Here is a 27,753-nt window from a genome sequence, read left to right as displayed (position 1 = left end):
AAACCCGAACAAGAAATACCGTCTCACGCATTTAATCCCAACCTTAAACAAAAGAGAAACAAAGAAGTCACAGGATCAGATCTCACCCAGGAATTAGAGATCCATATTCTGCACAGCAGCTCAGGAAGAAGCTACAAGTTATAAAACACCTTCCTCTGCTCTCTGCCCGTGGCCATAAGCGCTTAACTCCTGGGAGCCTCTATTAGCAGTTCTTTTATTGCATTATGTGGGTAATAAACCAACTACTCACTGGCTTTTACTGACAAGAGCAACTACAGGACTTGCAGCAGCAAAACAAAGCTGTTGTTGGCTTTCAAGGTGCCAAGATCAACACAAGGCAGAACAGCAGTGACAGGAAATATATCATGGAAGGACACGGTTCAGGAGGAAAAACAATATTGTGGTGTTTTCACCCTCAAGCCAAGCAAGACTTGCTAATGACTGACCTTATTAAAATATTGGAAAATGGATGTTTCATCTCATGGGCTTCAGGACAGATGCCACTGATGGTTTTCTTCGTATATCAGGGCACAGAAATGCTTCTTAAAAATGTGATTTTCCCAGGAGGAGTCACTGTTCTCTGACATCCCTTCTTGAAGGGATCAGAATATGCTACTAAGAAGACAACAAGAGTGGATCTCCAATCCAAGCAAATAACACTTCACAGGGGAAATTTCCTCTGGCTGCTGCAGAGAATAATTAAGCCATGTTGCACATGATGTAATTATAAACATTTTTACCACCTTTTGTGTCTTAATCACTATTACAGTATGCTTGGCAAGGCATCACTCAGCAGCTCACAATTGCAGCCTTTGACTGCATCATTTCATTCATTAAATTATGAAAGCAGCCAAGGAAAGCTGCAGACACAGGCTCTGGTTTCTGGTTTCCAAGCACACCCAGCTGACTGGAGGGGCGGGACTCTTTACTCGTTTTAAATGAATTGCCCTCAATTAGGCTGCACAGCATCTTTTTGGCACACTTCTACAACAGCTGAGAAAATGCAAGTAGCAGTCCCTGGGTAGATGCTTTCTTCATTTTTATGGGGTGTTTTTTTTTTTTTTTTTTGGTGTTTTGAGATGAGAAGAGGAGGTTCCTGCCCACTCTCAACATGCTCTGTTGACTTCATCCCAAAGAGAGAAACAGAGTAGTTTGCAAGGTTATATAAAAAAAAAATAGAAATAAAAATATTCATTGTGATTTTTACATGTTCCATCCATGCTGTCCTGCTCCAAGCAAGGCTCAGCTTCGAGTCTCTCTCAGCTCTGTCAGAGCTCTGCTGTCAGGGCATCTGTGGGGTTCTTCTCCCACACAGAATCTCCTGAGGCTGGAAATGGATTTGATCTTCTGCACCCACACTGGGGACAGCACTTCTCACAGATTTTCAGAACTTGGAGGAATGCTAAAGATTTCAGGTCTCTTTCCTGCATCATCTTCCAATTCATGTCATCCTAATAAGGATATTAGGAATTAACAGATAGAAAAAAAAAAAAAAAAAACCAAAAAAAAAACCCAACCCCACAAAAAACAAGACAGATGGAGAAACACTTCTAACAAGGGCATGGAAAAATGGCTTTAAACTGAAGTGGGCAGGTTTAGATTTTGGGAAGAAATTTTTCCCTGTCAGGGTGGGCAGGCTCTGGCACAGGGTGCCCAGAGAATCTGTGGCTGCCCAGTCCCTGAAGTGCCCAAGGCCAGGCTGGACAGGGCTTGGAGCAACCTGGGATAGTGGAAGGTGTCCCTGCCATGGCAGGGGTGGAACTGGGTGAATTTAAGGTCTTTTCCAATCCAAACCATTCTGTGATTAAGAAAACATTCCCAAATTATATTAAAATATTGTTGTATAAATTTAGAATAGAATAGAATAGAATAGAACAGAAGAATAGAATAGAACAGAAGAATAGAATAGAATAGAATAGAATAGAATAGAATAGAATAGAATAGAATAGAATCATTTCAGTTGAAGGTGATTTACAATGATCATCTAATCCAACTGACCAATCCAGGGCTGACCAAAACTCATGTTAAGGTCATTGTCCAAATGCTTCTTAAACTCTGATGGTCTTGGAGCACCAATCATCTCTCTAGGAAGCCTCTCCCAGTGTTTGACAACCCTCTCAGTAAAGAAATGCTTCCTCCTGTTCCCTCTAAGCCTCCCCTGGCATAGCTTTCAACGAGAAATTGTTACTTTTTCACTAAAATAATCATAATTCTCTCAAGCACTTGACAGTCCCTGGCACATAAGGCCAGCTCAGCTTTTCTCCTGGAATCAGACTCATTCCTCCATCTTCACTTTGCTGTCAATTTATTGTGGTGATGAAAAAAAAAGGCAATGGAAAGAAATTCAGTCGATGCCAGTGTGATACATAAAGCATCCAAAAATGAGTCTGAGCCAGAAATATTTTAGTTCTGGAGCACAGCAAAGGAGATGGTGGCACCTGGCTGCATGTTGCCTACAAAGAAGATACAATAATCTTACCAAGAGCCCTGGCAGTGCTGAGGTTAGAGGAGATACAACCAGAATTTGGCAACACATTAAGATTCTATGGCTAAACCTTTCACCAGCTTGATGATATTACAAAAATCAAAAATATCAAAATTATATCTTTTCATGTTTTAGGGAGCAATCCCAGCTGACACCTGATTTGTGACCTAGGAAACAGGAATTTAAAAAGAGCCCACACCTTCTGTAGTAGCTTTTTACACCTCTCCACCATTTTGGTTGTTCAGTAATTTAACCTTTCCCTCTCTTTGCATATTCAACCAGGTAAGTGCAGGTCCTCTCATTTTATGTTGCACCCCAAACCAGCTGCTTCCACTTTCCACATCCTCAAGTCTTCATGGAAAGCTTCCTCTGCTCCTCCCAGAAGATAGTTTCCTAGCAGAAAATCGAGTCACAAAATTATTCCACTCTTGGTTCCAAAGTGTGCTTCAGTATGGTATAAATTCACTTCCCAGTAAACACAGAGGGCACCATCACTGATGTAAACTACAAATGTTTAGACTCAGTTTGATTCTGAGATTGATTGCCAAAACAGAGAGATGCTTGTAAATAAGGAAATTTAACAAATGCTTCTTAATAAATAGTTGGGGGAAAAATATCTGCAGTTACTGGTCTGTTAACACTCTACAAGTGATTGATTATGGACTTGTGATAATGGTAGTTCATTTTAAGATTCTCCACAGGGATGTAAATCAGCTTTAATTAAAAGATGATATGAAAAATCACTTGTTGAAATATGAGTTTGTGAATAAAATTCAGTGATAAATTAAATGGCTGATTTAATTGGAAAGAAAGTGCTCTGCCACACTTAATTCAGCTCTATTTATTTTCACATAAATGTATGCACTGAAAGCATTTTAAGGATAACTCTGGTATGATTTAAGGAAAGAGAAGTCTCAGTCTGTGGCTCAGTAGTGGCACTCAGACAATATGGGGTGAATTACAGGACTCAAAGTGGGGCTGGGGAAACACATCTTAAATACAGCAGCGTGTTCTGAAGAATTCTCACTTTAGCAATGGCACAGAATTTCCAAAAGGCAGCTCTTCTGTTTAAACATTTGGGCTTTAGGAAGTCTGAAAACACCAAGAGGTGTTTTTGGTGGGTTTTTATTGGATTTTTTCCCTTTAATCCTAATCCTCCTTCTGTGCTAAATGCAGGAGCAAACACCAGGGAGCAACCCCAGGGTCCCAGAGAAGCCCCTGGAGAATGGACAGCTGAAAACTCTCCCAGTAAAGAAATGCTTCCTCCTGTTCCATCTAAGCCTCCCCTGGCACAGCTTTCCACAAGAAATTGTTACTTTTCCATTAAAAAAAAATCATAATTCTTTCAAACACTTGACAGTCCTTGGCACATATGGCCAGAGTAGCTTTTCTCCTGGAATCATTTTGAAATGTAAATTGGAGGACACATGATACAGAGATCTGTCTCTACTGATTGCAGAAATCCTGGAATGAACCAAAGTCTTCACTCCCAAAGGAGCTGATTTTTGTCTCTGCTAGAGGGCCTGGGAATTAAGCAGCATGGTCAATAACAGATCAGAGAAAGCAGGGAGCAAAGTTGGTTAACAGGGCAGACTTGTCCTTCATTAGTGTGGCGGACTCTGGAGTGATTTTTTTTACAAAAAAGTAAATAAGACCATCAGGGTTTGAGTGGCCCTGTTGTAACAGAAAGGATTCTTGTTTTTTGAAATACCTATTTTCTGCAAGTCAATCCTCCTGGGATAACTGGGCATCTAGGAGCTGTCATTTTGCCATCCATATATTTCATACTAAACACGATTTTTCGGTTCGTTCTGTTCTGAGTCTGATACCCCAAAAATATTCCTGAGAAAGTATGCAGTCCAATAATGTGGGTAAATAAATCTTTACATGTTTGGGCAGGACTGTTTTTGTGCTTGATTTCTATTGCCATAGCAATTTGCAGTGGGATGGTTGGTACTGAAAAAACCACTGGCTCAGCAGAGGAGCCACCACAGTAAATAGCAACAAAAGAGCTGCAGTGTCAGTATCTGAAAGTAAAAACATATCAGCACCTTGCATCAAAGTGGTCACAGCCTGACAGAGTTCAAGGAGTGTTTGGGAAATGCTCTCAGGCACAGGCTGGGATTGTTGGGGTGTCTGTGCAGGGACAGGAGTTGGGCTTGATGATTCCGATGGATCCCTTCCAACTCAGCTTATTCTCTGATTCTGTGATTCTTATTTCTGCAACAAGCTTTGGGTCTTCCTTTAGGTTCTCCAGAGAAGCTGTGGCTGTCCCTGGATCCCTGGAAGTGTCCAAGGCCAGGCTGGACAGGGTTTGGAGCAACCTGGGATAGTGGAAGTTGTCCCTGCCCATGGCAGGGGGTTGGAATTATGATCTTTCACATCCCTTGCAACTCAAACCATTACAGGATTCTATGATTTATTTTACTTGCTGTGGAAATATTTGCATCTGCGCCTTTATGCTCAAAAAGCAAAAAAGGGCATTTGGAGTTCAACTTTTGGAGGTAAATCCATTATTTGGAGTGCCAAGAGGATAAAATCTTGATGTTTTTTAGACTAGATCCATCCAGTTGTGGTCTAGCCAAAGGTGTCCCTACCCATGGCAGAGGGAGGAAGGAGATGCTCTTCATGGTCCCTTCCAACCCAAACCATTCTGGGATTCCTTCACCTTTCAGTGGAATACCCTGTTTACTTGTTTGATTGGTCTGACCAAAGATGGGTAAGAAAACTCAGATGTGAGCCAAGAAGGTTCAATTTCATTAATTTTCACGCCTAGCTGGACAGCAAGCTCCAGCTGCTCAGTTAGCACAGTGTATCTCATTGGATCCCAACTATTCGTCCAGGCTTCCAATTCCAGGAAATGGGGAGACTGGCACCTCCAGGAGGTGCCTCATCCCACCTTTTTGAGGTCCTACCCTGGAACAGATGGCACAAATCCCTCACCAGATCCCACCTTCCTCCTGCACTGGCAAGGCAACCTAGCTCAGCCCCCCAGAAATTCAGCACCTTGTTCCAAGTCAGATGATTCCTGTTGCAGGAAGAAATTCACCCAGCCCCCTAAGCCACCTGATGAATTTGTGATGTCCTCAACATGTCAGAGTCCAGGACATCCCTCTGGCTGCCCTGGCTGTCTCAAGACCCTTGCAGGGGTCTCAGAGACTTTGGCAAGAAGTCAAAAACACCTGTGGCTTCGATTTTAGCCCGTGGAAAAAAACTGCCAACTTTGTATGAGGAATTACAAGCCACAAGGGTTTGAGTGGTGTGATATTTGAATTAACACAGGGTGTAAAAGTAGAAATTTTGGGTTTTTTAGAATATAATTCAGGCGGTCAAGATGGAGGAATTTGGGCGTGTCCTGGCCTTCTTTTCCTTCTTCTTGTCCTCCATGTCTTGGTGTGATGGTGGCACTTTTATATTGGTTTAAAGTAGAGATTCACAGTCTAACATGGGTGATAGGAATTGGCACAAAACTGTAAAGATACAACACATAGCTTTGAGTATATAATGTGGGAGCGGCCCAAGGCTCGCAGCAGACTGCCATGGTTTCCTTTCTGGACAGACCTCAGCAGGTCAGAGAAAGAATGTTTTTAGATAAGAAAAAAATAAGCAACCTTGAAAATGCAATCGGATGCATTCCAGGCTCCTTCTTTGGCTGCGTCGGGCTGGGAAAAGGACTTCCACACTGTTGGGGTCCCGACAAGAGGGCCCTGACATCAACCCACTGGATTCACTTTGCAGGGAGAGTGCAGCACCCACACAGTTTTTAAATCTTGCCTTCAGGGTCGCTTGGAATAAAAGCCCTCTTGATTTGGTTTTGGTACAGATCTCGTGGACATGCAGGAAAGCTCATTCTTAGATCTCCCAGCATGCCTGTGGAAAAGGGATTCTGAAGTGACTGAACACAATAAAATTATAACTCTGATAAACCCACCTGGCTCCAGGATCCCTTCTGATGTGTGGAAAGCAGTGCTAAAGACAGTAAGACATTGAGCTGGGGGCTGATTTCATTGCAAGGGGAGTAAAATGCCACGTGTAGGGAGTAACTGGGACCCCTCACTTGCACATCAGGAAGGGACAGAGAAGCCAAAACCCTGCTGTTTGATTTACACAGCCATTTTGACATTTTACAGTTGTGAGGATAGTCAGAAAAATGCTTGAGCAGAATGTAACAATGGCAAGAGACAAATTTCCTATAATTCTGTATTTTACTATTTTGTTTTCCAATAAATGCACTTATTCTAGAGTATCCTACTGTTTAGAGAGCCCAAAAATGCTGCCAGTCAAAATGAAAGAGGACAGAGTGAATCAAATTCAACCCAGGGTCGATACTGCTGGAACAAGAAGTTGTTTTGAATGACTAGAAGTGGAGAGAAAAATAGAAAAAAAACCCCAAGAAGTTGGTTGGAAATTGAACTCAGCTTTCTGATAAAGGGCTGATCAAGGTCTTTAAATCATTATTGTGGATCTCCTTACTTGTGTCCTCTCACTTGTCCTACACTTCTCTGGGTACTGAGGGGTTTTATGTTCCGAGCATCTCCAGTTTCCTGTGCTGCTTCCCCAGAGCTGTCTAGGCCAGAATCTAAACTGATTCTTCCCCAGTGCCCAGCTGAATTTCAGGGAACTGTAGTCCAGCTAAACTGTATTTTTCAGGCATTATTCAAACACTTCCAGCGAGACTTTCCTTTTCAAGACCTGATTTAAATCAAGAAATCTTTGTTTTCAGCAGTGCTGCATCATAAAATCAGACAATTACTCTTGTAAATCTGTCAGGGCTCTAAGTAATTATCTAATTTAGAGCAGTTAAAATAAGAAAGGCAGGAAAATTCTGATCTCTGGGGTGTGTTGCTTAGAGGAATTAACCTGGGGGACAGGGATGTGCTGATGAAATCTGTTCCATGGGGTGAGTTGGGTCAGCAGGGAAACATCCGTCAATATATGGCCAACTTGCAATGAGTGATCCTTTGGCTGCAGTCATCCTCCTTTCCTGTCCCAATTGCACCAAATTAGAAAGATTATTGCAAGGAATGAAATTCCTGCCTTCAGCTGTCTAGACAAAAGTTATGGGGAAGACAAAACCAGACTAAAAGGACAAGAGGCAATGGACACAAACTGCACCAAGGGGAATTTGGGGGAGGAATAAGCAACAGCTTTTCTCAATGTGAGTCTGGTGCAGCACTGGGACAGGTGCCTGGAATGTCTGTGGAATCCCTGTCCTTGAGGATTTTCAGCACTCAGCTAATAAAATCCTCAGGCCACATGATCTGACTGGAAAGTGTATCCTGCTGGAAACCAAGGTTGGACCAGGGAGCTCCAGAGATCCCTTCCAACCTAAATGGCTTTGTCATTCCAACAAGCAGAGACTCAGCTCTGCAATTCTGTAATTCTGTAATTCTGTACTTCTTACAACCTTGTGAAGCAGAGGTGAGGTTGATCCAAGCAAGACCCTTCACTGTGTCACGCTGAAACCACAGGAACAGGATCTCTCCTACTGGGACTGTGGAAATCCTTCAGCATCTGAAGTTGACATTGAACCAGAATTTATCCAAATCATGGGTAGAGCAGGTCTTCAGTGACATTTTCAGAGAATCACAGAATGGTTTGGGTTGGAAGGGACCTGAAAGACCACACACCTCCCACTATCCCAGGTGCTCCAACCTGGTCTTGGATACATCCAGGGATGGGGCAGCCACAGCTTCTCTGGGCACCCTGTGCCAGGGCCTCATCACTCTAACAGGGAAGAATTTCTTCCTACTATCTCTTCCTAATATTTCTTCCTAATATCTCTAAATAATATCCTCATCTAACCCTACACTCCTTCAGCTTAAAGCCATTCCCTCTTGTCCTGTCTCTACATGCCCCTGTGAAATTTTAGGCTTTAGTAGCATGCTTTCAAATAGCTGGGAAATAAGGAAAAGTAGCTACAAACATTTTAGACCAAGGTGCAAATGCAAACACCCTTCTCCTTATCCCCCCTCTATGGGGTGTTCAGTCAACAACTCCTGGGCTCAAATCTTGCTGCAAAACCAGCATCTGACATCACTGAGAGTTTGTCTTGGACAGCAAAGCTGCTGCTGCTGCAGGAAGCTGCCTTCTCCCCATCCATCAGGGCAGCACCAGCCCTATGGCTCCACACTGGCAGCCACACGTATTCCAAATCATCCCTATTTTTCACAAAGCAGATGCACAGATTCCCAGCCAGCTCTACTTGAGAGAGTCCCTATAACTCCCTCCATCTGCTCCCTACACAGGCAACAAACTGTGCAGCCTTGTATGAGGAGCTTGGCTCGGTGCCTCCACCAAAAAGAGAAAAAAGAAAAAAAGGGGGAAAAAAAACCAACAACAACAACAAAAAAAACCCCCTCCTTCACTTCAGCTTTTAGTATCTATAATTAGTTTCCCTCAATAAAACATGAACATAAGACCGTAGATATTTTTGATAAAGCTTGAGTGATGATCCTAAAGACAGCCCAGGAATATCGTAGAGCCACAAATGTTTCAAAGCTTCCTTCTGGACGTTTGTAATTTATAACAGGCTTCTAATATGGAAGGCATGCCTTCAGTAGGAAGGGAAACAGGACGAGAAATGCTCGCTAGGGCTGCTGGAAAGGCAGGACACAATTTCCATTGGAATTTTACCTTTCCATTCCCCCCAGTGAAAAATTTTAATGTTTCTCCAGAAGAGCAAATTCCAATACCTTTGATGGTTGGGCAGACCTTAAGGTCTTCATTCAAATGAGATGAACATGTGAAGTAGGAACAGCCCTCAGGCATAATACATTTTAAATCCAAATTTTAAATACCTCTGAATTTTGAAAGAGGTTCAAGGTCCAGGGACAGTCTGTTACAGGAGGGAAGAACAAAATTGACATTGGAGACAACACAAGTTTGATATCATTGAGGATGAATGCTTTTATCGGCCAATTAACATTTTAATTGTAGGTTAACTGTAGGGGAAACATTTGGCCTTGCTTCTTCTCCAGAATCTCCATTAAAAATAATTTTTACTTTCCCCTGCAATTTCACTGTACCTAATTTCAATTGAATGTTCCTGTTGCAATCAATCCCTGCTCCATTTCCCAATCCACTCCCGTGAATGTTTTCACTGAACAATCCCGTACCACAAACAAAACCTCTCCACACATCTGGAAGGGGGAAGCAGAGGCTCTAACAATTAGACATTATCATTAAACAACACCACGCTAATGAGAGCAGTTGTTCAAAAAAAGGAAGAGCATTGTTAGAGGGGAATAAACACCCCGGGAAACAGAGCAATCAAAAGAAGCGACACTCATGTTAGCAACAACTGTGACCTTTCAGTCACACTGGAGTAAATAGAGATTTGCTCATGCATAAACATTAGGAGGGAAACGTGCCTCAATAAATAAAGGATTAAACTTTGAGAACACCCACAAACAATAGGAGAAGACAAAGAGGCCACAGGCACCTCTTTGGAAGCACGTGAGCAGTGTTGTTCTCCAGCTCCTGGGAAGCCTCTGTCACTGGGAGCTTCAGCTCCATGAGGATTTCTCCGACTTAAAATGTGGGGAAAGTGACTGGTGAAATGCTAACGTCCAAACCAGGTACCTCTCCTTGAGGCTCACCTGTGCAGCAAAACCTGCCTGACCCAGGCTGGTGCAGGAGAGATGGGGATGAACTGTAAGTTCTACTCCAGCTCAAGTAATGTGCCCTTCATGGGTCTCATTAAACTCATTCCTTACTCAAATTCTCTGAGTCTTTGTTTTTAAGGCATGGATGGAGGTCCTCACCACCAGAACTGTTGTTAAGAAGAGAGCATCCAATGGAAATGAGGTGTGCTGGGTGCCATTAAAATTTGAGAAGATAATCAAGGTTTAGCCAGGCCTGTGCACTGCAGATTTGCTTGCTCCTTCTTTTGAAATATCCAATACCACAGAAACATAGAATCACAGAATGGTTTGGGTTGGAAGGGACATTAAAAATTACCTAGTTCCAATTCCACTGCCAAGGGCAGGGACACCTGTCACTGGACCAGACCTGGGTAGATCTAGTCTAAACCCCAAGATTTTATTCTCTTGGTACTCCAAAACATGGAATTAAGTTCAAAAGTTGAACTTCACACCTGCAATAAGGTCTAGGTCAGTTAATCTAATTGTGAATTAAATATATTTTAGTGGACCATGTGGGAACTTGCCATTCTCCAGGGCTGGGGTGCAAATACAGAGTAAAATTGCCTTGTTTTTGATGGCAGCAATGCTGAGGGCTGAAAAAAATGGCCAGGACAGCAACCACAAAATGTTTTTTTCTTAAAAACATCTACATACACATGACCACATACACAAGGCCTGCACATTTATGTCTGACTTCAGCCTTATTTCTCAATCCAAACATTAACCATTGCCAATTATTTTGTAGTTCTGCTGCTCTCAATAAACTGAATTTGTCACACAGCCTGGGTACCAAACCCAAACAAGTTTGAAAACTTGTTGTAAATTTATTTGTAAACTGCTGGGCTGGAAATCATTCAAATTACTGTGTAACAAAAGAATGGGATTCCTGCAGGAGCCTGGGACAGATAGACTTTAGCTTGGCTCTCAGCAAACATCCAGGCATTCCTTTTTTTAGCAGAAGTACTCATAAGAAATTAGTTTGGAGTTCTCAGGGGTGCATATTTGAGGCTCCAGAGAGGATCTGTACACACACAAGAATGTGATTCATGCCAGAGCTGCTCATCCAATCAAGGAACGGAAATGCTGCTACTGCTTGTGGTTCATTTACCCAAACGGTCCCAAATACCACAGAGGAAATTTAGAATAGTTGGGACCACTGCGACAGGGAAGATATTCCAAAAATGCATTATCAAAATTCTAATATTGCAGTAAAACCCCTGTGCTATTCTCAGAGTGGAATAAAACAAAAAAAGTTGTGTTAAGTGGGTTCCCAACACCTGCAACTGTTACTGGTAAGAAAAAAAAAATTGGATAAGCAGTAGATGAAGATCTGTAAAATCAGTATTTTGTTAATTCACTACTGAGAAAATTGTTAATTCTTGTATTAAATTACATTTCAACTTTAACTAGCCACAAATTTGCTGTGATATGGAGTAAAAGGTAATATTCTGCTAAAAGTTTCTCTTTTATTTACTGTTATGAGAGCATGAGGAGGCTCAGCTCTCCAAAAAAGTCTCCGGAAAAATGAAACCATGAATCAGGAGCTCTCCCTAGTGTTTCAATATCAGACTGCAGTGAGGAGCTAAAAAATCCTTCATATTTTACTTGGTGTTTTCATAAATCATATTTCTGTGCACCTTGTCTGCATAAAAGCCAAAAAAAATCCTTGCCTAAGCTCTGATTTCTTTCCATTAGTATTTAACAAAAGCTTCCTTATCTGGGTCTCCCATTTTACAACAAAATGGGCACACTCCAGTGTTTTGATGCACATTTTGGTGTCAATTAATTAATATCAAATCAGTAAATTACAGTTTATTTTGCAGGCTCCAAGGACAGCAGCATTTACCATGGACAATCCTTAGCAAATTGTTAGTGAGGATTTTAATCTAAGACACAAGACAGAAGAAATGAGAGGGGGGAAAAGCAACAGCTAAAAATCTGAAACATTTCATGTGGAATTGAGACAAAAAAATCTCAATTAATTCATGACCTGGTTTTTAGAAATGAATCCATTTACATAAATACAGCCTATATGCAGCTGTCTTTCTAATTTTTCCTCCTCTTTGTGCCTTTTAAATATTAATTCCCAATAAAACAACATATTTTAGGCAGACAGGTCAAAGCCAGGGCATGTAGGGACTAAAAAAGGGGGAATGACTTTAAGCTGAAGGAGGGCAGGATTAGATTGGATATTAGGGAAGGGTGGTGAAGCCCTGGCACAGGTTCCCAGAGAAGCTGTGGCTGCCCCTGGATCCTGGGAAGTGTCCAAGGCCAGGTTGGATGGGGCTTGGTGCAGCCTGGGACAGTGGGAGGTGTCCCTGCCATGGTAGGGGGTGGGATGGGATGAGATTTAAAGTTTCTTCCAAGCCAAGCCAAGCCAAGTCAACCCAATCCAACCCAATCCAATCCAATCCAACCCAACCCAACCCAACCCAACCCAACCCAACCCGACTCATCCCAACCCAATCCAATCTAACCCAACTCATCTTAACCCAATCCAACCCAACCCAGCCTAAACCAACTCAACCTAAACCCACCCTGACCCAACCCAACCCAACCGAACTCATCCCAACCCAACCCAACCCAACCCAAGCATTCTGTCATTCTGGGATTCCATGATCATGCAGACCAGCCTAGAGGGGAAAAAAAAATGGTTTTTACACAGCCTGTCCCCTGTAAATTGGCAAAGTGACCTTCTTCAGGAAGAGGACAGAAAGCACCATGAGGAGTGAGACAGCAAACACTTAAATTCCAACAGAAGTATGCACTGGGCTGCAAATCTTGAGAGAAAAGGAAAAAAAAAGGATGGTCAAAAAGACAACTTTGAAAAAGACAACTTTTTTAAGGACAGATGCAAAATCTTCTGCAGTTTGCTTATTGCTGAGAGGAAAAAAAACAAAAAAGGCAATTCACCACAGCAGGTGAATTCTTTAATAGTCAGAAAATGGTTGGATATTCTAGGGGAAGAAAAGAGTGTCTTGAGACATGCAGAGCACTGAAGAGCTACCCTGCAGAGATGGTGGGGGAACATTGGCATTTACCTGAGATAAAACGCCCCAAAGATGCAGGAAATCTGTACTTTTCCTTAGAAAAGAGACAACAGGACGGCACCAGGAAGAAAAACATTCAGTGTGCCAATGCCTCGGTGTTACTGTGTATAAACCAAACAGAGCAACAACAACTTGGCATAATGATGAAAATTCATACCTGAGTTCAAAACCCACAGGAGGAGGAAAAGCTTGAGATGAACTCAGAAATTTGAGGGCAAAACTTTGGGAAGTAGAGGCTTTTGGTTCATTGTTAACAGTGTTTTGATGCACCTTTTGGTGCCAATTAATTAATATCAAATCAATAAATTACAGTTTATTTTGCAGGCTCCAAGGACAGCAGCATTTACCATGGACAATCCTTAGCAAATTGTTAATGAGGATTTTACTCTGTAGCTTAAGACACAAGAAAGAAGAAAGGAAAGGGAAGAAAAGCAACAGCTAAAAGTCTAAAGCATTTATTTCATGTGGGATTTATAGGAAAGTCTCAATTCATGCATGACCTCAGACTAAGGTAGGTGTTTGCTCCATCTCCTTCTTAAAAACCTCTCTGAAAGGAGAAACAAAAAAACCAAAACAAACAAACAAAACAACAACAACAACAACAACAACAACAACAACAAAAAAAAGGACCTAAATCTCAGATCAAAATTTCTTATTTCTATCACAGTTAGAACAACTGGACACTGTAAGAAGTGATGTTCAGGGATAAAGGTTTACAGAGGAGATGTAAGAGTAAGGCTAGTCCAGTGTGGGGGCCTGACAGATCCCCTCAAAGCCAGCAGAAGTATGATGAGGACAAGGAAACATCTTATTCTGCTGACAGTGATATGCACAGAAAAAGAAAACATCTCCTGTGATTCACATTCTTGTATTAAACATATCTTGTATCTTGAGGGAAAAAACCTTAAAAGAGAAAAAGGATGTTTGAAATCCAACTTGACAGCCAGAGCGGGTGTTCTGTCCCTCTAATTTATTCTGCATTTTGTTTATTTCTCAGTCTATGTGCCAAAAGATGTTATGGTTCACTGCTGGATTGGAGTTAATTATTTTCCTGACAACAGCACCAGTTCCTATTTAAATACCAAAATACACTCTTGATTTTCCATGCAGCCACGTTGTCTGGTACTGGAGATAATTCAGAAGCAGTGAAATCTTCCCACAAAGTTTCTGTGGGTCTTTGAGGGGCAGAATGTTATAAAAAAAGAAAATTATGTGAGCCACCAAACTCAGAGTGCTTCTGCTGAGGTCTGTAAGAAGTTGGGGCACTGGGTTGAGGTTTGGCCAGATGAACAGACCATGAAAAACTACTGGACACAACATCAGAATCTGCTGAATAAAAACAACAGTGAAAAAGTGGAGAAATAGGACTGTGAGGGATGGTTGGATTTCCCTGAGAGCCTCAGCAGACATCAGGACAGTCCCCCATAAGACAGGATGGAATAAAACCAGGGAGAATACAAAAAACCCCAGGCTGTCAGCTACCAGGAAAGGGTTGCACAAAGAAAGAGCAGCAAGTCCTGCTCTTTGCAGGTGCTGTGGGAATGCTCCAAGCACAGCCCCACTGTGCAGCTGCATTGATTCCATATTTCCTGCAGGATCATGGCCAACATTTGTTCTTAACTATTTTCCAAGCATTAAGGTGAAACAACAGTCTCTGCCTCCTGCTCCCTAACACCTTGCATGAGCAAACTGAGATCCAAAACCCCAGAGATTTTGACTAAATTAGCTTTTAACTATTTAAAATGCAGTGTTCACGGGGATATGACAACCTGATATTAGGAAACTAATAACAGCATTGTACCTAAAAGACACACTTGTCATTACACACAGGCTATAGTTAACAGTGATTCAGGATTCCAGCAGTTCCTTAACAACAGGGCTCAGGAAGAACAAGGCATCCATCATATTCCTACTTGAAATACTACAACAATATTATAAATTACACAGCTGCTTCCTCTCAAGGCCTTGGTTGCAATTATAAAACTCAGTGGTGGGCAAGTACATATTGTTTGCTTTCATTTCTTCTAAGAAATTTAATTTTTACCTGTGTTTCATAACTTTTCTGTAATAGAAAGCTGAGATTCCCATTAAACCAGTCCTCCTTCACCAGAGGAGCGAGACAAAAAGATGGATGAAGCTCCAGATTGAAACAATGCCACAGCTCACAGTTTATATAAAGGATGGTGATGCTGTATTTCAAACTGTGGCTGGCACTTCTGTGATTACCTGCTTGCTGTTTGTTATTCTGAAATACTCAGAACTGCACAGAGATGCAGCCAAGGCTACCAGGCAGTGCAAAAATGAAGGGTTTTTGAAGGCCTTTGTTCCCAATCCTCCTTAAACTGATGGGGAGGGAAGAATGGTGGGAAAAAAAAAAAAAAAAAAGCCTGGTGCCATGCCTTTTCCTTTTTACAGAATGAAACAGCTTTCTAATCCAGCATCAAAACAGTTCTTAAGGAAATTATTAGCCAAAGCATACTGAAGAAATCCAAACCAACATGACAGTTATCAAAACAGGTCTTTGGATTTGTTTTAGTAATAGGGTCTAAAAAAACCAGGGGCTATAATAATAATAATAATAACAGCTTTAAACTGAACTTGCTGGGAGAGGGAAGCCTCAATCCATCCCATTCCTCACATCCAACTGACGATGCTCAGTGTCTGGAGAGGGGCTCCAGTCAGCAGGGGAGCACCTGAAGAGCAGGACAATGGAATTCCAGCCACTCCAGACAGTGAGGCTTCATCAGGGGTCCTGCTTAGCTGTGACTGCCCCATCCCTGGAGTGTCCAAGGCCAGGCTGGTGGGGCTTGGAGCAGCCTGGGACACTGGGACGTGTCCTTGCCCAAGGCAGGGGATGGCACTGGATGAGCTTTAAGGTCCCTTCCAACCCAAACCATTCTGTGATTCTGTGATTCAACACTGACTAAACAATACACAACAAGATAAACTGAAACCATGCGTGGCCCAGGCAGATCCTGCTGGTTTCAGTCAGCACAGCAGCAGAAAATCATCTTGATATTGAAGCATCCAGAGAGTGGCAGGTATTTTAGTATTTTTTTCCTCAAGAATGCTTTCTTCACGTCTCACTGTGACAGGCTAATTTTTGCAGCACTGATTCACAGCAGCATTCCTGAGCAGGAAAGCAGTGTAACAGCTTTCAAGAGTCAGCTTAACATCTCAGCCTTGAAAAGCTTTATGTAATTTCTTGCCGTTATTGTTTTACTCCTCCAGTCATTTCTCCCTTTGATTTTCAACACTTAAATGAAGGTAGGTCTGATAAACACAGGCAACAAGATGATTCTTGGAAAATCTTGGAAATGAAATGACAGATTCTCTGGAGGGAGATGCCAGAGCAGGCCCTCAGGGCTGGGGCTGCAGCAGCCTCAAACAGGCAAATTGTGCTCTGCTTGAATTACTAGAGAATTATATATGTTTGCAGTGTAACAGCATGAAAGTGTTACAGGAAAAGTGTGGAAGAAGCCTTGAGGCAAGGAATCCCAGAATCTAATTCCAGTTTAGCACTGGAACTAGGTCCCTATCAGGACAATGACAGTGAAACGCTGAGCACAGAAAGGGCGAATTTTGGACTGAGAGCAGTTAAATCACCTATACCCAAAATAGGTCTGCAGTTCTTCAGAATGAGATGCAACCCCAAAACTTCTCAAAGAATCTATACAGGAATCCATAGAAAAGATGCTACTTTGGATTTAGATTCAAGTGGTGCTTGGAAAACAGTTCAAGTGGAATCACTGGAAAAGCTGTTTTCCAGTGGTGCTCACAACAAAATTGGGTTGCTGTAGAAAAGAGCTGAAAAAAAAGCACAAGATAAAAAAAAGTGAAGAAATGAAACAGTGTAGAAACAAAGCTATTAGACAGGAAAATGATGAGAAGAACAGCTCCTGAAGCAGGAACTGTCACATCTACAAACATGCTAAAGACTACACAGAATACTGGGTTAGAAGGCCAGATAAAACACAGACCAAAGGGGAAAAAAGGAATAAAGAAAATTCAATTAATTTTTGCTTGGCTCAACAGGGAGTTCAGGAGGCTGAAGGAAAAGGTCAGAATTTAAAGAAGTGGAAAACTTGCTCACATGCAGAGAGCAGAAAAGCACAAAACATGGCAGGTCAAAGCGAAACAAGAAATGAAGAGGATGGAAATTAATTTGAACAGCCCCTTACAGTGGGCACTCAACTGCATGGTAAGAAGTTCTTGAAAAGCTTTAAAGCAGGAGGCCAGCTAAGGAATCACCAGGAATGCTTGATGGAGAAAATGTAGCAAAAACACCCAGTGAATTTCTTTATTGTGCTCTTGTGACACAGACCTTGGGGAGATTCCCACATTTCTGACATACTTTGTAGTAAATTAAAAATATTGGAGCAAACCAAAGCTGTCAATAAACCCCCAGAACTGATTCTCATTCTCTGCAATATGAAGGTGCAAAGCTGTTAGCAAGGGTAGGTGACCCACCCCAAAAACAACTTCCCTCTTTTAATTCTTTTTTTTTTTTTCACTGTATCAAAAACATTTCTTGTATTCCTGTTCACAGTCAGCACAAACTACTGTCCATTTAAAATAAAATATACAGTTGCAAAACTGAAATGGATTTTTTTTTCTAATCCATACCAGCACTAACAAGCCAAGTTCAAGTTAAATGCATCATTTTGCTCAAACCCAAATTCTGTAAATTGAAGGGGGTGTCACAGCCTTCAGGAGATTAAGCACCACTTTAAAAGACTCTGTCAATTATTTAATAGATTCTTCGCTAGTACAATGTTGCCAATCTATGTCTCACATCTAAGGTTAATTTAAGGCTTGAAATGGAGCATTTCAAGTAGCTTTGCATTAAATAATAAAGAACAAGGAGAAAATTATTCATGTGAATAAAGGACATGAATCACAGAGGAGAGAAAATTGTATCTATAAAATGCAGACATGCAAAGATCAATCCTTTATATGAGGTGACACGAAGGAAATTTAAATTGAGGGTGAAACTATAGCTACAGACAATAATTTAGATTTTTTTAAGCAGCAAAGAATCTGGCTTACCACAGATTCTGGTCCAGTCAGTCAAGATGCTACCAAGCAATCCAGAAAACCTCTGTAAAAAACTCAGGTGCATCTTTACTGTCAATACACTGAGAATCACAGAATCCCCTGAGTTGGAAGGGACCCACAAAGACTGTCAAAGCCCAGCTCCCAGTCCTTCCTTCCAAAGACCTCAAATGACCGAGAACACACACAAAGAACACACACAAGCTCACAAACACTGCCAGGTTCCACAGGAGAACCCACCTCTGTGACAATTAGACAAGGGAAGGTCAGTCCCAGTTCCAGGGAACGTAGGCATTGCAGAATCATGGAATGGTTTGGGTAAGAAGGGACCTTTAAAACTCATTTAATCCAACACCCTTGACATGATCAGGGACATCTTCAACCACATCAAGCTGATCTTGTTCAACTTGACCTCAAATGTTTCCAGGGATGGGGCATCCATTGCTGACTGGGCAATCTGTTCCAGCTTCTCCCATGAGGCCTGAAAGGGCAGTTTCACTCTCTTTCCAAAGACATTTCAGAAAGTGGCCAATGAAACCACTTATCTGCCCACATTAGTGCTGATCAGGACTCCAAATCACTTCAGAGCTCCTGCCTTGGGGTCTGGAAGCAGAGCCAGATGACAAAGAACCACCTCCCTGTCCAGGGAGAATTGCTGCTTCCCCTGGCCTTGGATCAGGGATGTTGAGAAGAAGCTGCCAGGGTCATCCAGCCCTTGGGCACTTGCTGCTCCTTCACATGGGTCAAGGGAGACCACGAGAACATCAACACAAGAGGCCTGAATGACTGGAGCTCTGTGATAGATTGCAGGGTGCAACGGAGAAATTTAGAAATGCTGCCAAGGCACGTGGAGCTGGTGTCAGAAAAGCCAGAGCTCACCCACACTTCAAGTTTGTAGAAGATTTTAAGGGCTCAGAGAAGTGCTGCTTCTCTCACACCCATGACTGGGGTCCTGGCAAGGCTGCTGTCCAGGATCTTTCAAGAGTTGTGGGCATCCAGGGAGGTCCTCAGTCACTGATGAAAGACAAATGTTTCAGCTGCTTCAAAAAGAGGCCAAAAGTTCTACCCAGGGCCCCACAAACTGCTCAGCTTCCCATCAGTTTGTGGGGAAATGATGAAATGAGTCCTCCCAGAACAGATTTCTGCATGAAGGAAATAGTGGTGATTGGGAATAGTCTGTGGGAAAGGACGTGGAGGTCTTAGCAGTCAGCAAGTGATGTGTCCTGGCAGCAAAGGCAGCTGGCAGCATCCAAAAGAAGCATGGCTTGTGAATTGAGGAAAAACTCCTGAGGGGAATTATTCACCCCCTTGGCTCTGAGGGGTTAAATCACACTGGGTCACACCCCCATGATCCGTGCAGGGGAAATGTCACACACATTTTTGGTACCCTGGTACAAGGAAAAGAGAAAGGTCAGGGGTTAGAAGGGGCTGGTTGTGTGTGGCCAGGGCTGTCTGTCTTTGTGCCCCAGGCCAGTGCAGCCTGTCCTGTGCCCTCTTGGAGCTTTATTTCCAATTACTGTCCCAGGTAAGTTTCTATTCTATGGCCCTGTGTATATTCAGAGGTCTGGCTCATCTGCTTCTTTCTCGTGCTTTTAACTCCCCCCAACTCCTCTGAACAAGCTAAGGGGTGAAGAAAAGAGATAGGCAATAGAAAAAGAAACAACTGTGGAAAAAAAAAAAATGTTTTGGCAAAAAGGTTTCACAAAACCACCCAAACCCATGGAGAAGAAGGTGAAGAAGGAGCAGCCTCCACCCTAAAACCTCCATCTTGCTCTAAATAAGGGTATTCTAAACCCTTAAACTCTGAGTTTCCCACCCTGTGATGTCACACACTTCTATCCAAACTCCACCCCCACAATCCCAGTTCTGTCATTCCATTTTGGAAGCTTCTCCATGGCCTCAGGTCAATGCAGTGTTCTCTTGGGGGTCAGTGCCTGTCAGCACAGAAAGTCTCAAATTCTCAGCAGCCAGGGTTCCAACACAAGGTGATCAACCAACTCTCTTGTTCATCACCACAAATACCAGCCAATTCTTTTCCTGTAGAAATCAGCCACTCTCCAACCCTACTATTTACAAAAATACCTTTTGTTCACAAAAAGTTGCTGGATTTGACATTTAAATTTCTTTTAATACCTTTCACTTTCCGCTGGTACATACAATGAAGTGTTCTGCATTTCTACAAAAAACCACAGGAACATTACCTAGACAAATAAAGATCACCTTAAAGAGAGCATAAAACATCAAGCTTAAGTGCAATTATGTTCTCCAAAGCACAGAGCAGAGAACAAAGGAGTCGACAAACTGCAGCACACACCTAGCTGTGTACAATTATACAAGCTATACATAATTACTTTTGCTCTAATTACTTTGCATTAGTATCAGGCTTTATTGTATTCTAAATTCTCTACCAAAAAGTTGTCAGCCAACTACAGGTGCCTCTTAAAAGCCAGAGCTATTACACTCATTGAGTGTTACCCACTCTGGAAAATAATGGTATTTACCACAATGCTCAAAGAAAACTTTAAGGAGTCTTTCCAGACCTCCCATTTGCTGGATTGCTGGAACTGTCAAATTTCTGGAAGCACCTCCCTTAGCCCCTAACCCGAAGAATGTTTTTAGACTGCATATGAACAGCAGCTGGTGATGCTGAACCAGCCAAATTGTCCTACAGCTGCAGCTGCTGAGTGACAGGAGGTGAGCTCCACGTGCCTGCCATGACTGCCACCCACCCTGGAGCAGGGACAGGGACACTTGTGAGCTCCAGGATTGATTAAAAGCAGAAACCCACAAGGCAGCCCCAGTTCCTGTTGATTTTCAGACTTGCACAGACAGCAGTGCCACGTCCCCAGAGTGTGCCTGCTCAGCAGCCCTTTGCTCAGACAGAGATTAGGATATGAGGGAAATGTGCCTCAGGAAACCTTCTGCAGCACCTGGAAAACTGGAGCAGGTGGGATGCAGGTGGTGGGTTAAGAAAAAAAGTGATTTTTTTTCTCAGTGAAACCTGTTTTCTTGTCTGTGGATTACAGAGCATCGTGCTGCCAAATTGGGCTTGCTGCACTGGAGGGGTTGTCACTGACATGAAGGAGAATAATCAAATCTTAGCACCACAGGGATGAGGTGGGCAGGCACCTCTGTGCCCCAAGAGCATCAAACCTCGGCAGATGCTGCTACCCAATGCAAGCAAAAATCATCCTGAAGGCCTTGGAGAAAGGGAATCTCAGAGAATGTGAATCTCACCTCCAAAAAGTCATGCAGGTGGTTAACACCAAAGCCTGTAGTCCACCACAGCAGCTCTGCAGAAAATTGAACCCCTCAGACTCAGCTTAACTTGCCAGAAGACTCAGCTCTGATGACCATCTGCACATCCTGGCCTCCAGAAGGTCTTTCCCAGGGCTGGAGGCTGTAAGAAGCCATGGGCCACAGCTCTGAGATAAATGAAACAACACTGGGAACACCTACTGTATTCCAAAACTTAAGTAAGAAAAGTAATTGAGCTTAACAACACACCTGGAATTATTTAGGGAACTCTGAAGGGACACAGCGAGCCAGGTCAGGTACACTGCAGTGAGAGCTCCAGCCTGTACCTGACATGATGCTGGAGCAGCAACCGCTATAAAACCTCAAACTCTGCCTGATCCTCTGTTCATCAGAGGGATTTGGATGGAGTCTGTGCATCATGGAGTGAAAGAAGTGGAATAAAAGACTTGGGAAGGCTTTATAGGCTGTGTGCAGCTATTGGCTGTGGGGGAAGTAAAACACAGAGTAAAACACAGATTCATGTCAGAGGGGTGAGACAGAAGAGCCAGGAGCCACAGCAAGGGAAATTTTAAGCAGATGGGGAAAATTACGCACACAAAACCAGCCAGATTTTGGAAGAGGTTGGCAAGGCTGTGGAATCTCAACAGCCAGGGGCTGTTTAATCAGGGGTACCTTAATCAGCTCCCCAGGCCGAAAAGTGGCACCACAATCTCAGCCTTGATCACATTATATTACTGCCTAATGCAGGTACAACCTACAGGGAAAGGCTGAGCTGATCAATCTCCCACTCCAGACACTGCCAGTGTGAGAAATTCAGCTTTACTTAGCAGCTGCAATTTTTGTTCTTTGCTTTTTTGCAAGTTGTTTTTGGTTTATACAGTTTTACTCAGAGAGCGCTGCTTTAGTAAAGGTACACACATGGTTAAAAGATGAATTAGCACAGGAGGATTGACTGCAGGTAACTATGTACACTTCTTAAAAATAAAGAAAGAAATCATCATAAATCCACTCCCTATCTCAGAGCTGAACATTCCTTAATTAAATATTATTTTTATTATTATTTTTATTAATATAACATAACACAATATAATATAATAAATAGCATAATATACTATAATGATATAATTTGTCAGAAACACAGCTCACTATTTAAATTTTTTTATAGAAGGTTATTAAGGGATAAAAGGGATAAAATCCAGTGCTGGGGTGCTTGGCTATTTGCCAAAAGCACACCATGAACTTAAATTCTGTTCTCTGTATACAGTTACATTATATGTACATGCATATTCATAAGAGTTTATACATATTCAAAAAATCCTTTGAATTTAGATGTTGTTTTGCTTGGTTTTATATTTTATATTTTTATATTTTTATAAAATATATATTTTATATTTTTATATTTTATTATAAACTTTTATACTTTTATATTTTAATTCTTTTTGTGGTTCCATCCTGTTGTATTTTCACTCCCTGACAATGAAGGTCAATAAATCCTCATTTTTTTGGTGCTCTGGTTTTTGTTTCCATTATCTTGTCTTTAGATAAGATAAGATAGTCCCCGAATGTGGGAAATCACTTAATTATTTTACACCGTTTTCTGAGTTACTTACATGAAAAAGCATTTCAACATTTCACAGTCTCTATTATGCTGTGGTCTAAATTAGTATCTATTACACTGCTATTTATAAAAGCTGTATGGTGAATACATAAACTGACAGATTATTCTATATCAAAATGTGAAAAACACGTTCACTCTGCTGTGAAAATTTAAAAAGTTTAATAAAGCACAATAGGAGACAAGGACTGTAAAGGTTATTAGGGCTGGGGGCATCTTGGCACTCAGTCAAGACCACCCTGTTATCTTTGGGGATACCTTTTAAATATTTTTTATTACATCAGCCTGTTGCATATTTATAGACCTTTATGTATGGTAAACTTTTCCCCAAACTAGTTTACATGTTCTAAGAATTGTTTAACAGATCTCTTCTTTGGATCCTCTCTTCCAGAACATGTGTATTCTTTGGTTGTGGTTTTAGTCCAGTCTTATCATTTTCAGTTTTTTAGGATTTGGTTCTACACCAAAGTCAGTGAGTGCTGATGGTTGGCAGATCTGTACAGGTGTCCTCATCCTGTGTTCGTTGGGTGTTATCCCATCCCAGCAGGCATTTCAACACAAGCACAGCTGTTTAACTACTATGTCTAACTTTAATTAACAACAGAAATAAAAAATATATCTTTAAAACAGTTACATTATCACTACACAAATAAAATCAATTTTAATGTTTGCAAAAAGCCAATATTACAATATGTGTCTATAACGAAAAGCAGTAATTACAACTTATTGTTTGTAATAATTATAATTTTCTATATAAATAAATTATATTTTATTATTTGTAATAATAAAATTAAACTAAATAATAATAAACAAAAAAAATATCCTAACTATATTAGTATTTTTTTCATCAATAATGTGAAAAATGGCCAGATAATATTGGATTTCACATTTATGTAGTGCTTATAAGTATTTAGAAATAGTACCAATTATAAATCTTTTTGGCTGCATGTTAGTATAATATAATCTATCAGTTTAGGTATGCACTGTATTGCTCATAGAAATAGTGTAGTGAATATAATATCTGTGTATCACTTATGGAAACAATAGTGTGATGAATGTACTGTGTTACAGACTTTAGGGAAACACGAGATGTGAAAAAGGCTTTTGTGTAACTGAAACCAGTGTGAGGCCATGCACTGACCAACCTGTCCAGGTGATAACCCTGACACAAAGCAGAGCACAATTAGAGAATAGCACGTTAAAATTCAGGAGGACACACGAAAATCTTATCAGAGGATGTGAAACACCAGGATGGAGACACGAGAAGAAATAAAATATATTGACCTGACACCCAGGATCTCAGGCAGATAAGCTGGAGAGTGAAAAAGTGAAACAAAGGGGTTCCCAAAACAGCAGAAAGTTTGAAAGAATGCTTGAATAATGCATGAAACATGTGAATATGCTTGTATCTTGGTGATGTAACAGTAGAAAGATAACATTGTCTGTGTACACCAGTGTGTGCTTTGGCTGTTGGCCAGGAGCACCCCAGCACTGGAAATAGTGTCCTTTTTTTATCCTATTACCATTACTATATTACTATTATTATTATTATTATTATTATTATTATTATTATTATTTATTTATTATTTTATTATTTGTTTATTATTATTATTACACTTTTTAAAACTCTAAGCAGTGAATCCTGTTTTTCACAATTATAACTTGCAGAACAAAAGTTAATACATAAATGCGAAAGCCAATACCTATGTGAAAAACGCCAATCACTTGGTTTTTAAAATTTTTAAAGTTTAATAATAATAAAATGGTTATAAAAAATAGTAATACAATTAGAGTAATAAAAATTTAGAGTCAGGACAATTACAAGACAATAAAAAGCAAAGAATTACGGACATCCGGATGCTCTCGGGCACTTAAGCCACGACAAGCATGCCTTGTGAACAAAGGAATCACCTTAAAAGCAACAGCCTGTTGCAGATACAAAACACTTCATGATTATGCATATATTTTATTTAAAACAAGAACTTCGTCTGGTACTTGTCAAAAAGTTTGTTAATTCCCAGGTGCCTTTGAGTCTAAGTCAGGCTTGAAGAAGTTCGTTTCTGTTGATAAGGAAAGCCATAAATTCCTCTCCTCTGGAAAATTTAGGGGTTTCTGTAATAGTTATCTTTGTGCGAAGAATTCCTTGATTATCCCATCTCTTTCTTGAGCTAGTTAAAAAGTATCTTACATAGTATAGTTTCTATTTTAACATTGTGTTATAACCTAAAAATACATTCAAAACACTGCTTGGGAGAATTAATACAGCATAACTTTCCAACATCACACATATAATATTCATTGTAACATTTGCGAAAAGCCAATCATAAAATATGCATTTTTCACACCTATATTTGTTCTTTACCACATAATTCATAATTTAATTCTTTTATTTGAAGTTTATTTTAAGTTTTGCTTTTTTTTTTTTTTTTTTTTTTTTTTTTTTTTTTTTTTTTTTTTCGTTCTCTACAACTTCCCTCCATCCCAAATTTCTGTCCGGCTTCCTTCCTTCCTTCCTCTCTGCATCCCTCCCTCCCCAGGGGGAGGAGTTGTCCCGGTTTCCGATGACATGGTACCCACGGCGACATCCCTGCGGGCTCCGTCCCATCACCGCGGGCAGCGGCGATGCCGCGGGGCTGCCCTGGCCTGAGCAGCATCCCCGCACCCCAAATCCGCTTTTTTGGGGGGCTGAAACATGGACAACGCCTTCGTGGAAGAAGTGGCCGCATCACTGGTGAGAGAGTTTCTCAGTAGAAAGGTAAACTTGTGTGAGTTTCCTCGCAGCTGAGCCGCGCTGGGGATGGCGCCGGGGATGGAAGGGCTGGGGGATTCAGGGATGCCGGGGGATTTATCCGGACCGAAAGCAGCTGGGTGGGAATGGGGGGAGGCTCGGGGGTGAGCAGCTGGACTACATCTCCCACAGTGCCCTTTTATTCCCGGCGACGGAGCTGCTTCCTCCTGCTCAGGGCAAGCCCATGCTTACCCACACACGCCTGCGAGACTGGAAATTAAATCAAGAAACGCACTTTCAGTTTGGTTTTTCTTGTTGTTTGCAGGTTTATTTATTTTATTTTTTTTTTAATTTTAACTTTTTTTTTCTTTTATTCCTTCACGAATTGCGTGTTTTGTTGTTGTCCTTCTGTTTGCAAGAGGCATACAAAGCCTAATTTAATTTTTTAAATAAAGGCAAAAGGTAACAGTTTTAGATAAACTGGTAATATGCATTTCCCCCCCACCTCCAGTTTTCAGTAATAACTCAACAGAAACCCCATTATTTTGGCCGGGGGAAAGGAATTGAGGTAAGGGGAGAAACGAGGCTATTGTACCTGTCAGAAGTTTAATACTATAAAGCGAATTTTGGACTACACAGACATGCAGGGAGTGTGGGATTGAGCAGACTGGAAACCACCTTCACATTTCTATGTAGCAGCACTTGTTACTTTGTATTTATGTTCAATCCTTAGGAAATATTGCTGATGTTGGACCCCCTGTGTCAGGAATGAGTTAGATCAGAAATTAAGCGGCCACTGCCTCATTGAGTGTTACACAAACCTCAGTCTCATGTTCTGCATCCCATCTCCAAATTTACATTTTCAAAACGAGGGACACTGATAATCAATCCTTTGTGCTTCTGCTTCCCCCAGATCTTTCATATACATCAAAGCCTACAGGGATAAGGATCTTTTATTTACCACAATTTGCCCTTAATTTCATAAATCCGAGCCAGACACTCTGTCAGCAGAAAAAAAAATCCTTTGTTGTGACAATAACCCTCCACAGAAGGAATCAGGGCTTTCTCTCTCAAAACAGTAGCCTGGTGTTGTACCACTTACATTATTTTGGGATCCAGCTCACAATAAATCAGTGTGTCCCCCCAGAGAGTGAGATGCCCATGGGTTTTGTCTCTGAGGTGCCCATGGGTGCTGACCACAGACTGAAAATTGAAGTTGGAAGACCCCAAACCAGCTGATGCCATGGAAATCTGACTGATTTCCAGCCTGAGGCTGCCTGGAATAACTTCAGCTCAGGGCCTTTCATACAGACCATCAGTCTTAGGAGGCTGTTTAGCAGCTGAAGTCAGCTGCATAGAGGTTTTTGTTTTTCTCAGTTCAGCAATTTCCATCTCATGTAGCCACCTTAATTATTTTCACCTCCATGGGCTGCTATAATTCAAGGCTGTACATTACAGCACAGGTTCTGAGGATTTCCTGCTTGCAAACTGCTGCCACCCACAAGTTTCATGTCCCACCCAACAAAACCCAGAGTAAAAGCTTTGGGGTCTGACACTTTTCCTTCTCAGGGCTTGAAGAAAACCATCAGCACCATGGACCAGGAGCTTCCCCGCTCTGCACTCAGCATCAGCAACAGGAATGAGCTCAGGAATGTCCTGCACCTGCACTCCCTGTACAAACAGAACAAGGTGAGGAACACCTGGCACCACGTGGAAGTATCCTTGCATGCCCATTTCCATTTGCAGCTTTATATGTGGCACAGCAGATGGAAATTACTCTTGTAGCATTTATTATCTGTTGCCCTGATTTTTAAGTGTTTTCTTTTACAGTTCTTTTGGAAGTTTTAAAGTTCTCATAAAACTTCTTTAGCCTTCTGATAATGTTTACGTATTTGAGAGTCAGAGTTCCCACACAA

At 41.5% G+C, this 27,753-nt stretch overlaps 1 protein-coding gene and 1 long non-coding RNA gene across 4 annotated transcripts in view; one reads left to right on the top strand and one right to left on the bottom strand.

Annotated features, from left to right (window-relative positions):
* Nucleotides 1-1,227: 1,227 nt before the first annotated feature.
* LOC128785162 (uncharacterized) lies at nucleotides 1,228-18,398 on the bottom strand. The gene is made up of 3 exons (XR_008429781.1): nucleotides 18,231-18,398; nucleotides 2,685-2,878; nucleotides 1,228-1,451 (listed from the first exon to the last, which is right to left on the bottom strand). It is a non-coding gene; the product is annotated as an uncharacterized LOC128785162 (long non-coding RNA).
* Nucleotides 18,399-25,683: 7,285 nt separating this feature from the next.
* Nucleotides 25,684-27,753, top strand: part of MINDY4 (MINDY lysine 48 deubiquitinase 4) — a 69,052-nt gene continuing 66,982 nt past the window's right edge. For 2 of the 3 annotated variants that reach the window (XM_053937386.1, XM_053937369.1), the window contains exons 1-2: nucleotides 25,684-25,864; nucleotides 27,407-27,526. In XM_053937386.1, coding sequence (XP_053793361.1) covers nucleotides 25,802-25,864; nucleotides 27,407-27,526 — 183 coding nt within the window. In that variant the 5' untranslated portion in view covers nucleotides 25,684-25,801. The remainder of the gene's footprint in view (nucleotides 25,865-27,406; nucleotides 27,527-27,753) is intronic. The other variant, XM_053937377.1, reaches the window with a different exon arrangement.

Source organism: Vidua chalybeata, chromosome 1 (assembly GCF_026979565.1).
Source record: "Vidua chalybeata isolate OUT-0048 chromosome 1, bVidCha1 merged haplotype, whole genome shotgun sequence".
Lineage (NCBI taxonomy): Eukaryota > Metazoa > Chordata > Aves > Passeriformes > Viduidae > Vidua > Vidua chalybeata.
The sequence above is the reverse complement of the archived record's forward strand: the minus strand, read 5'-3'. Positions and strand labels throughout refer to the sequence as shown.